This window comes from Vipera ursinii (assembly GCF_947247035.1).
Source record: "Vipera ursinii genome assembly, chromosome: 2".
Classification (NCBI taxonomy): domain Eukaryota; kingdom Metazoa; phylum Chordata; class Lepidosauria; order Squamata; family Viperidae; genus Vipera; species Vipera ursinii.
Window position 1 is genome coordinate 191,161,114 of NC_139513.1, and position 11,735 is coordinate 191,172,848.

Consider the following 11,735-nt stretch of genomic DNA (forward strand, 5'->3'; position numbering starts at 1 on the left):
ACTCTATGGCTGTGTCTTCACAATGTGCAGATGACCCATTGGATTCAAATCAGAGATGACTGAATTGATGGGATCACATAGCACAGTGAACTATGGCTAATTGCACAGACGGGGTTGCTCAACAGCATGAATGCGAACAAATAGGTGCCCTTAGGCAGACAATTATTTGGAAAGAGGAAGTGAGCAGGAGGCAACAGTGGTAACTGCTGTCACTCTATATGGGACTATTGAAATAGTTAGAAATTTCTGCCTGCTGACCTAGGTCAGCGTTTCCCAACCTTAGGAACTTGAAGATGCGTGGACTTCAACTCCCAGAATTCCCCAGCCAGGCTGGGGAATTCTGGGAGTTGAAGTCCACGCATCTTCAAGTTCCTAAGGTTGGGAAACGCTGACCTAGAGTAGTCTTCCAGTTAAGCTTAGCGGCTGGTGACTTCATGGAAACCTCAAGGCAGTTTTCTTGGGAAGAGCACGGAAGCAGTTTTTGACCTTGACCTGGATGCCTTGACCCTAGATGTTGTTCAACGTACCCTTCTCGCATAGCTTTGGGATTTACAAGTGGTCCCCTGTCCACGTAGGAACCAGCCTGTACCCTGATTAACTTGCGCTTTGATAAAAAAAAAAAAAAAGAGTGGAGCGATTGGCGATTTGCAAAGGTCGTGGTATTTCTGGTTTTTATTTTATTTTTTTTATTTTTTCCTCGGGATAATAATCGGGAGAAAAGGAGAAGGAGAAAATTGAAAAGAAAAGGCTCCTCTCGCGGCTTCCCCCGCCCACGCGGACTGGAGCGGAGTGACTCTTAGGGCGGCGGGACTCGACACTCCCGCCGCGCTACATAAAAGGCCGACGGACGGACGGGCGGGGAAAGAAGTCGAAGCGGCGGACCCAGCAACGCGCCGGCTGCGGGCTCTCTTCGGCTGTATCAGCTGCCGCCTCTTTTCTCCCCGTCCTTCCTTCCTTCCTTTCCTTCTTCCTTTCTTCCTTCTTTCCTTTTTGCCAGCCTTCCTCCCGCTGCCCGTTCTCTTCCCGTGCCTTCGTCCTCCTCTTGCGCTGCGATGCCTCCCAATCTCAGCGGCTACTACCGCTTCGTGTCTCAGGACAATATGGAGAACTACCTCCGCGCCTTGGGTAAGCAAAGCCTTCCTCTCTCTCTCTTTGTTTTGTTTCTTCTCTCTCCCGCCAAATCGCTCCCCTTCGGTTGGCGATGCTGGTGAGGAATGCTGGTGGGACTGGTTGGCGCCCAGAGCGCTTTTTCAGCTCCACATGATTGGTTTAGAGTAACTGTACCAACCCTCGGGTGTCAGTAATCTGGGCAGAGTTAAACTCCAGGATCTCTCTTTACTCCTAAAAAGTTATGGTGATCTGGTCTTCCTAGGTGTTTTCTTGGTGGCACCAAGTTAGTCCAACTTGCCCGATTTCAGGACAGCTAAACGGAGATGCTCCTGGCCAGAACTTGGGTGGCAAAGCCCCAGGGAGCGGCAGAGCTGATCTTAGACAGAATACAGGGAAGTGAAATGCCTTGGCAAACCACTTCCATTTTATCAAGAAACTTACTGGGATGAGTTTACATCATCACCAGGAGCATGGAAATCTTCCCCTTCCCCAGCAATTTATAATCAATATCAATTTATGTTCTGAACCCATTGTGCTCACTGTGATCCTCAAGGAACACAGCACTTTCAAATGCAACCTGGCTGCTGTATTATGTAGATGGGAGAGAGAAATCTGCCTGGAGGCCTCCAAATTAATTCCTGGCAGAAGTGAGATTTAAATGGGGATTTCCTGATTTGTAGCTCAGGCATTTAGTCAGTGCTTTGTTTTTGTTTTTTTAGGGCAGCTTGGTGAGAAAACATGGTTGTTTAAACAATTGGGTTAAAAGAATGGTTTGTCTTTGATTCATACTGGTATGTGTGTCTTTTATTACATGTGCTGCCTTGAATTGGTGGGGGGAGGAAGGGAAGAGATAAGTTAAACTAAGAGAGTTGCATTCTTGTTTCCATCTTCCTTTATTACTTGGCCAAAATGAGGAAGAACTGAGGTAACACATACAGGGGAAAATGGATAGCAAGGACCTGGTTTCATGCATTGTTACTTGTTACTTATTCCCACTGCCTTTGGGGTTCATAGACAGCATCCTTCATTTATTTAACTTTTGTTCTTGTAATCTCCTGGTTAGATATCAATGTGGCCCTGAGGAAGCTGGTTTGTCTCCTGAAGCCAGACAAGGAGATCATTCACACTGGTGACCATATGACTATTCGCACCATAACTTCTCTGCGAAACTATGTCATGGACTTTGACCTTGGGGTTGAGTTTGAAGAGGATTTGGGGCCAGTAGATGGACGCAAGTGCCAGGTAAGAGACAAAGGCTTTGGTGAAATGCAAGGAGAAATTGGGTCAGTGCCTTTCTGTAAGAAAGAGCTTCCCTGTGGAAGAAACACATTGTTAACATTCAGATTCTTCATCCAGAATTGAACGGGATCAACAAAGTTCTTCAGAAGCTGATTTCCTGCCAATTTCTAAGCAAGCAAGAGGGAGTTAATTCACACATTAATTCAGTCTTATTTATACAACTAAGCCAATTTTATGAGTAGTCAGCTTACACCAGGACTTTTAAAACTATTCTTATGAACAGTCTCTGTGCTGGTTGCAGAATTTCCTGTTCCCAAGACCTTTAAATCTCTCATGATAAACTGCTCACATGATGAAATAATTTGGACAGGTTTTTAATGCAAGCTAGAGCTTATCCATTGTGTAAAATAAGCTCCATTTTAGCTGGCAAAATTGTGATTGGTGGTAAAATACATGTTGTAACAGACACTTTAATAATGTCCCTTTCTTTCTGCAATACCAGGCAAGCAACAAAGAGGAAATGTATTAAAATCTTGATAACTCTGGATTGAATTCAGACTAGTAGTTTGAGTAGTTTTAGAGGTAGAGCCAGGAATACCGCTACAGCTTAAGGAATGCTTTAATTTATTTTGTGAATAAATCATTCATTTTCATAAATGAAATCATTTTCATAAATGAAAGACAGATACACTATTCATCAGCTAAGCCAACCTAGCCATCTTTAAGATGTATGGCATTACAGTTCCCATCATTCTCAGCCAGTTTGCATAGGCTAAGCATACTGTATTGCCTTAAGAAAACTTTCTTGAAAGCAAGTTACAATGCAAAGGAAAGGACAATGAAAAACCCCTAGATATATTTTAGGGTTTAAATAAAATGTGTCAAGTATTTAAAGTGCCTAGAATTATTATGACAATCTTCAACAACTCTGGAAGTTAGCCAGTATTTCTTCAGATTGCTGACGGAGTTCAGAGAAAATGAATGGCTGAACTAAGAAATAAAATTTGAATTTTAAAAATGATTAACCCATATATGTGACTTTGAACCTTGGAAAGGTTAGCAGTGAGTATTGTTAGCATGTCTACTATTTTCTGGCTAAGAGCTAAACTTCATACCCAGCTTTGGCTGTTTTCAAATCAAAAGAAAAAGTCACAGTTTTAGTGGGATAGGTCGCATGTCACCTGTAACCCACATTCAGCACATACCTCTCTTTCCATAGATCAGCCTTCCCCAGGCTAGGATCCCAGGGCCCAGAGTGTCTACAGTTTAATTGTATTGCTGTGCTGGCTCTGAGTGTCAAAAGTTGGCTCAGTGGGTTAGGATGCTGAGCTTGTCGATCAGAAGGTCGGTAGTTTGGCGGGTCGAATCCCAAGTGCCACATAACAGAGTGAGCACCCGTTACTCATCCAGCTTCTGCCAACCTAGCAGTTTGAAAGCATGTAAAAATGCAAGTAGAAAAATAGGGACCACTACGGTGGGAAGGTAACAGCGTTCTGTGCGCCTTTGGCGTCTAGTCACGCCAGCCACATGACCACGGAGACGTCCTTGGACAAGCGCTGGCTCTTCGGCTTTGAAACGGAGATGAGCACCGGTCCCTAGAGTTGGAGACGACTAGCACGCATGTGAGGGGGAAACTTTACCTTTACTTTTTTTACCTAAACCAAAGATTTTCACTGTAGCATGGATTTAGAGAGGGGCATTGCCTTTATTTTGTTTTGTTTTTCTTGGTTAAAGAATTGGGGGGGGGGATTAGAATCCCTATTTCAAAATAAAAACTTACGACTGAAGATGGAAGACAGGATTAAGACTTCTCTCCCCTCGTCTGGAACAATGGCTTTCTTTTGCATTATTTTTTTTGCCCTAAATTTTTCTTAACAGGCTCAGTTCAGGGGAAATCAGCACGCCCTGAGGGGGGGGGGGGAAATCACAAGAGTTATGAAGACAGATGTTTGGAAACTTAAATTCTGTCGTGTGTAAGCTTTAGTCGTGAAGCAGAAAGGCAGTTTATTTGGGGTCTGCATCTATTGGGGTTTAGGCAGAATAGTCCTCATGGGGATTTGCACACATAAGACTTTTAGGCATATCTTTATTCCCATTTCTGTCTGTAACAAAACAATGCAGCTAACACTTTCTCTTGGTTCTCCTGGATGGCTGCTTGAACAGGGCCTGCGTTACACTGAGCTGCTTTTATTTTACGGCATGTTCTGTCTTGTTTCCAGCAGAAGGCCCTTTCCTATTTTAAGTGATGTCATTGCCCCTTTCTCTTTTCTCTCCCCCACTCCCCGCTTTCAGACAACTGTTTCCTGGGATGGAGATCAACTGGTGTGTGAACAGAGAGGAGAGAAGCAGAACCGGGGCTGGAGGCACTGGCTAGAAGGGGATCAACTGCATCTGGTGAGGAGGAGGAGGGGAGGGGTCCCTAATCAATTATTTCTACTTCCGCTCCCATTTTCAAAAGCACAGAATGGGTCTTCTTCCCCACTTCCAGCTCAGAAAAACCAAGAGTTCAGCCAACTTCTGTGTGCTTCCTCGGGGAGGCAATGGCCTCTTGACAAAAAACATCCTTCCCAAGAGTTCAAAAGTTCAGTCGGCTGAGCAAGGGAGCCACCCATTGTCCGCACTCTTTTTGGAAATTTGATCACGGCTCCTGGGGCATCAGGGAAGGAGCGGAAATCAAAGCAGAGTCAGAATTTTAGCCTTAGTGCTAGTAAACAACGTGTGAACTGCAGCTGCCCTCAGGTAAAGGGTTCCAATGGCAGCTGGGCAGAGGTGGGCTTTACATGCCTTTCTCAGCAGTGTCCTCTCTCTGCAGTTCATGGCTTTTCCCTCTAACACAGGCTGCTGGGTCAGGTATGTAGGGAATGCTGACATCTGGGCTGAATAAACACACTGAAAAGCTGGGAAGAAAAACTGAATTGTGATGATTGTGCAGAGAAAAAGTGGGTTCTGGTATATTCTGAGAGATAGCCCGGTCTTACTGAAAAGGGTGCCACAAATTTCCAGCCAAATATAAAATGCCTTGAAAGTTAGGGGTAATTTGATGAGACTGTGAGAAAACAGATTATTGGTTGTATAAGGTAAACATCCCTCTTCCCCAATCCCCCCAGCCAATAGCCAGTTTTAAGCATTCTGTACTTAAAAATGCTTAAGTAATGCTTTTTGCATTTTTAAATAACACACTAATTTACAAGTGTAATTTACAATAATGCTAACTTAATTATGAGGCCACATCTTTAATAAGGAAATCTTAGGGTAATAATAAGAGCACTAAATAAGGCATTCTCTTCAGTCTCAGAATGGACTGAATTCCCCATCTACAATTCTTCAGTGTTCTTCAGCGCTCTGGTACTCTCTAAAAGCTGGAAAGTTAGAAAAGATTAAATAAATCCAAGCACAACCAATTGTTGACTTCCCCCAGAGAACAGTTAGGTGAAAATTCACTTGCGCTTTTCAGCATGATAGGGGTTTCCCCAGCCAGCTGCTGGGGAATTCTGGGAGTTGAAGTCCACATGTCTTAAAGTTACTAAGGCTGAGAAATACTGCTCCTCTAATGTTGCCATCTAAGAGTCTAAGTAATTTTAGTCTCTGAACTTTGTAGTTTTATGCCCCTTATCTATAGAGGAAAGCAAACTTGTGCAATAAGCCAGCTCTGGTAGGCATGGGCTTGCTCCAGAATCCTCCCCTGGTGGCATTCCTGATTGAAACAAGCTGTTCCTGCACTATAGTACAAATCCTTGGATCATACCTTCTGAAAGAAACAATAAAGTACTTAAGACCGTGATGGAGGGGGACAAATCCACCTCAGAAGTTTTCCTTTGAAATTAAAGTGAATGGGCATGAATACGCTTACAGAATTTTTCTTTTCTTCAATGAATGTTGAGCTGCTCAACATCCTAGTGCAGGGGTAGGCAACCTCGGCTCTTTTATGACTCATGGACTTCAACTCCCAGAATTCCTGAGTAAGCTGACTCAGGAATTCTGGGAGTTGAAGTCCATGAGTCATAAAAGAGCCGAGGTTGCCTACCCCTGTCCTAGTGGATTGTCTCTCCTGCTGTTGGTGGTGGAGGGGCAACAGGTTTGCCTTATCTAGTTGAATCAACTAGATTCGGTCAAGTAGCCACTTTCAAAGGCAAGCAGGGGCCCCAAGCAGGGTGGAAACTCAGCACAAGACACATACAACAGAAATGTCATTTGGTTGACTCTTTCCCCTTATCCCTGCTATCTTAGTTTAGGATAATTAGATTACTTTTGTTGATTTGAAAGCAGCCAGTTACTGAAAGTATCCACAACAAATCTTTTTGTAGGCCTTTGAAGTTTGCCTTGTATCATCCCCTTTCCCCAGTATGTCACACAACAGCCTTGTGCTTCAAAGTTGTTTTGTGAATGTGTCCATTTTACTTAATGTATCTATTTCGAGCAATACAAACAGTTTTTGTAAACTCTATTTTTTTCCTGATGAAATGTAGCTTGGGACGTTGTTTTCAGCATTTCCCCTTAATATATGCATACAGAATTGTATACCTGGAAAACTGTGAATGAATGAAGAAGTGCATATATAAGGTTGTCACATAAGGGATGCGATGGCTCAGTGGGTTAGGACGCTGAGCTTGTCGATCAGAAGGTCGGCAGTTTGGCGGGTCGAATCCCGAGTGCCGCGTAGCAGAGTGAGCGCCTGTTACTCATCCCAGCTTCTGCCAACCTAGCAGTTCGAAAGCAAGTAAAAATGCAAGTAGAAAAATAGGGACCACTACGGTGGGAAGGTAACAGCGTTCCGTGCGCCTTTGGCGTCTAGTCATGCCGGCCACATGACCACGGAGACGTCCTCGGACAAGCGCTGGCTCTTCGGCTTTGAAACGGAGATGAGCACCGACCCCTAGAGTCGGAAACGACTAGCACGCATGTGCGGGGGAACCTTTACCTTTACCTTATAGGTTTGGAAGGTGAAAGTAGAGATGTTCACACTGAAATTTCTGTTGTATTTCTATTGATGGCAATTGTTTTTGTGCCAGGTACAAATTAAAACAAACAAACAACCTATTTGATGGCTGGCAGATGACAATTTTCTCTAGGGATTCAGGCATAACTGTACTTCTTGCTTCTTGACCTTTTCTCTTCTAGCGCATGACAGCAGAGAATGAGGTTTGTGTCCAGGTTTTCCAGAAAGTGAAGTGACCTCAAACATCGTGCCTACCTGTGAGATGTGCCAACTTCCAGATGGACCTGATACTGGAGACCAAACTAGATGCAGAGTCAAAAGCAAACTATTCATATCTTTGCTTAACCTTTTTCATCTTTGGATTAAAACAATACAGATGACCAAAAGTGTGCATTTTCTATTGTTAACTGAGACATATAAGCAATATGCTTTCAATAATCTTCCTACTTTTCAGATTAAGACGTCCATGCTTATCTATTTCTCTCTGAAGTGGCAGACTGTATTTTTATTGTGTCATTCATTATAATTTGGAGTTGTTGGGGCCTCGTGCAGCTAATTATTTATCCAAACCCAAATGTCTTGCAATGTAGTTGAAGTTTGATCATCTTAAGAATACGGGTTCTCCTGACCATACAAAAAATTATCTTTGCATATATACTGTTACAGAGCCAGACTTAGTGCTGAGATAAGACAGCATCCCACATAAATGTGACCAGGTAAATGATAATGTCTTTGCATTAAGAAAAAATTAGCAAGACAGCTTATGCTGGCAACCAAACTCTTCTGTAGGTGAGGAGGGCTTGTGAATAGGTTGCAGAAAGGAAAGGACTTTATTTTTGAATAGGCAAAATTGAGCACATATTGAAAAAAAGGAAAGTGGAACTTTAAGAAAGAGAAATCCTTTCAGAATAAGAGTTCCGCCATCCTAAGCAGGAGTAGGAAGTGATTTATCACATCAAATTCTCTGCCTGAGAACTTTGATAAGAGGAGACTGTTAAATAAGAAATGGAGCCATGAAATCCTTTCAGCTTAGGAAGGAAACAGAGTAAGACTGATGCTCCGTAAATCAGAGATAGATAGCACAGTGCTAATCTGGAAGCTTCTTAAAAGTTTGCTTTGGCCAGGAACAGGAATTTTGCACAGGGCTGAAGGGAAGCTGAAGTTTACCAGTTGGCATATTGGATCTGCTGCTTGCTGAAGTGTATGGCTCTGTGGTTTTCAAGAAGTCTATTCCTTGCTGCTGCTTTCAGTCAAAATCAATCGTCATTCAAATGCCTCTGTATGTCCCAATCACTGCCTTGACTCCACTGGCCCTGCTTGGCTAGTCTTGCTTGAGTTCCTTGAAATAAAAGTTACTTCAAGCAAATCATTCAGGAGTATTTTCCAAAAAGTCAAAATGGTGGTTCCGATGGTTTGATTGAAGCCCTGTTTTGTTTTTATAAGCATTTCACAGATGGCACATAAAACAGGTTGAGACTGGATTGTACTATTGTGGCCATTACTTTTTTTTAACTGCATTATGCAGACATCTCTGACTTTATTCCTGTCACTAACATTTGGCAATTCTGCCTCCTTTTTTCTGTAACTGTTGAATCTACCTGTACAAATACATCTACATTTACCAAATCTCCAGCCTCTATGGAGGAACAAAAGGCATTCATCTCCATTGTTTCTTTTCTAAAAAAATGTTAGCCACTGAACTCTGATGTTTGTGAAGTGCTATCGTGCCTGATAACCAACCTTATTAACAATAACAAAAAGTCAACAATTGATAACACAACCGTACTCAGCAGTCAGTCCTCATTGAAACTATGTACATAGAGGGAAGCATGTAGTGGGTACCTCAAAATTCTGTCTTAGGCCCAGTACTCTTCAACATCTTCATAAATGACCTAGATGGGGGAACAGAAGGGCAACTCATCAAATTTTCAGAGGACACTAAACTGGGGGGAAATGCCAACATTTTAGATGATAAGCTCAAGCTTCAGAGGAACTTTGACAGACTCAAACGCTGGGCCTTACTCAACAAAATGCAATTCAGTGCTGAGAAACATAAGGTCCTACACACAGGCAAGAAAAAACAAATGCACACTTACAGAATAGGTGGTACCTGGCTCAATGGTAGCAACTGTGAGAGGGATCTAAGTGTCCTAAGAGACCGCCACTTAAGTATGAGCCGGCAGTGGGCTCCAGCTGCCAAAATGCTAATGCAATGCTAGGTTGCATCAACAGAGGGATAGTGTCAAAATCACATGAAGTTTTAGTACAATGAAGTGATACTGCATTGGCAAGATCACACTTGGAATAATATGTCCAGTTCTGTTCACCACAATAAGAAAAAGATGTTGAGACCCTAGAAAGAATACAGAGAAGAGCAACAGAGATCATAAAGGGCCTGGAAGCTATACCTTAAGGTGAACAATTGAGGGAACCAGGTACAGCTAGTCTGAAAAAAAGAAGGATCATATGTGATATGACAGCAGCCTTCCAAGACTTGATGGGCTATCACAAAGAAGAAGGGGTTGACCTATTCTCCAAAGCACCTGAGGGCAGGAAAAGAAGTAAGGGGTGTAAGACCATTAAAGAGAGATTCAGCCTAGAACTAAGGAGAAGTTTCTTGACAGTGAGAACAATTAATCAGTAAAACAGCTTACCTGAGGAGGTTGTGGTTCTCCATCACTGGAGGTTTTCAAGAAGTCAACAGACAACCATTTGTCCCGAATGGTATAGAGTCTCCTGCTTGAGCAGGGGGTTGGGCTAAAAGACCTCCAAGGTCCCTTCCAACCCTATTATTCTATATTCGATGATAATATTAGATTGTTCGGTCACTTTCTGTGAGATGGGCAGTCATATAAATTTTATTAATAAATAAATATTTCAGAAGCAAGAAGGGAGGCTGAAAAATAATTCTAATGATCAGGAAAAGAGGTCAGTCCCCTACATTATATGATTAAAAATAAACATCTATTAATCATTTGTGAAAGACTGGTTTCCCTAAATTGAAAGAATGATCATAAAGATGAAGTTTTATTTCCTCATAAAATAAGGTCACGATATCCTATTTTTACAAGCACCTGAGGTGAACTTGAATTTTTGTTTTGTTTTAGCTCAGAGTTGCTTACAGTATTCAAAATACAAAATAGAGCTTTTTCCTCAAAGCAACTACATTCGATGCTGTACAACTAAGACAGCAACTTTTTCAGATGGGGCGTGTGTGTTGCACTTTGTATTGAGTGGCATACCCTTAAAAAAATATTGTGAGAACAAAGAAACAAGTGGAGCCAGACAAAAACTATTTTTAAATAATTTTATTCAACTCTAAATGAGGACCCAGATTGTTGGGGGCAATTACCGTAAGCTGACTTTGTAATAATGCCGCTTGGGGTGTGTGTGTGAAAGCCCTAATAAGCAGGCATATACATAGAATGAAGGCTACTGCTAAGCTTGTAAGCCGCCCTGAGTCTTCGGAGAAGGGCGGGATATAAATGGAATTAAAATAAAATAAAATAAATAAATTAATCACAGTTGCATAGGGGTTAGTCCTGTGTTTAATCACCATTTTCTTTAAGACATTCAACACTGGGAATTTGTAGTAACATTTGGAGACGGAGGCTGTTGGGACTGCCTATGAATCTCAGGCTATACCTCCATTTTAAATTATTACATTCCTGTAACCTTGGAGCAACTCAGACAGTGAATCCTATAAGGAATTGGACATCTCTGTCTACACAAGAATTTCCCTCAGTTAAAACTTAGATGTTGTGCATCCTTTGTATCTTTGAAAATGAGATTGTGTTCATCTTCTCTCGTTTTTGCTACCGTGAGCAAGGGTTCTTGCAGATCTGTGGCTCTTTTGAAATTGAACACATGGGCTGACATGTCCTGCTTCCCCTCTGCTATTCCCAGCTCAGGTTTCTCTCAGCCAGGCACACAGATAAGCCCAGGAACAGTGCCACGTCAGCAAGAAACCCAGCATCCTCATGTCACTTGCAAGATTCATAGATAATACACTTTACTAACTATGCTCATCTCCAGCATCATTTGTGGCTGCTTAGCAAAAGGAGCCTGTCTGTTGTACTCATCCACGTAACAGATTGCCTTGGGGAATACTTTGCAAACCAATAAGACATATAATAAATGGACATACATTTGTGGACTGTGTAAGTTGAGTGGGAGTGGATATCTTTGCCTCTAGGTTATTGTTTCTCTTCTTGCACTGTTTATAAATTCATGAAGCAGTGGAAGTAGTAGAGCTATAAACTAGAATGAGAGCCATGATTACAAGCAAGGAGCCGAAAATCTGATCTGCTGATATTCTCTATTACTTATTCACCTGGGGAAAGTTATGATTTATTGAAAGCACAACTCCAGGTTTGCTCCCTGAGGAAAATGCTCAAGCATTTGGTTTGCTAAGGTTGAGAACCACAAGGGGCAAAGGCACAGGGGCCAT

The 11,735-nt window shown here is 42.3% G+C and overlaps 1 protein-coding gene across 1 annotated transcript; it reads left to right on the forward strand.

The window, feature by feature from the left end:
- Positions 1-532: 532 nt before the first annotated feature.
- On the forward strand, positions 533-8,022 carry RBP5 (retinol binding protein 5). Its single transcript, XM_083352142.1, has 4 exons — positions 533-1,125; positions 2,174-2,352; positions 4,642-4,743; positions 7,468-8,022. The coding sequence occupies exons 1-4, from the start codon at positions 1,053-1,055 to the stop codon at positions 7,519-7,521; spliced, it is 408 nt and encodes a 135-aa protein (XP_083208268.1). The 5' UTR covers positions 533-1,052; the 3' UTR covers positions 7,522-8,022.
- The last annotated feature ends 3,713 nt before the right edge of the window (positions 8,023-11,735 follow it).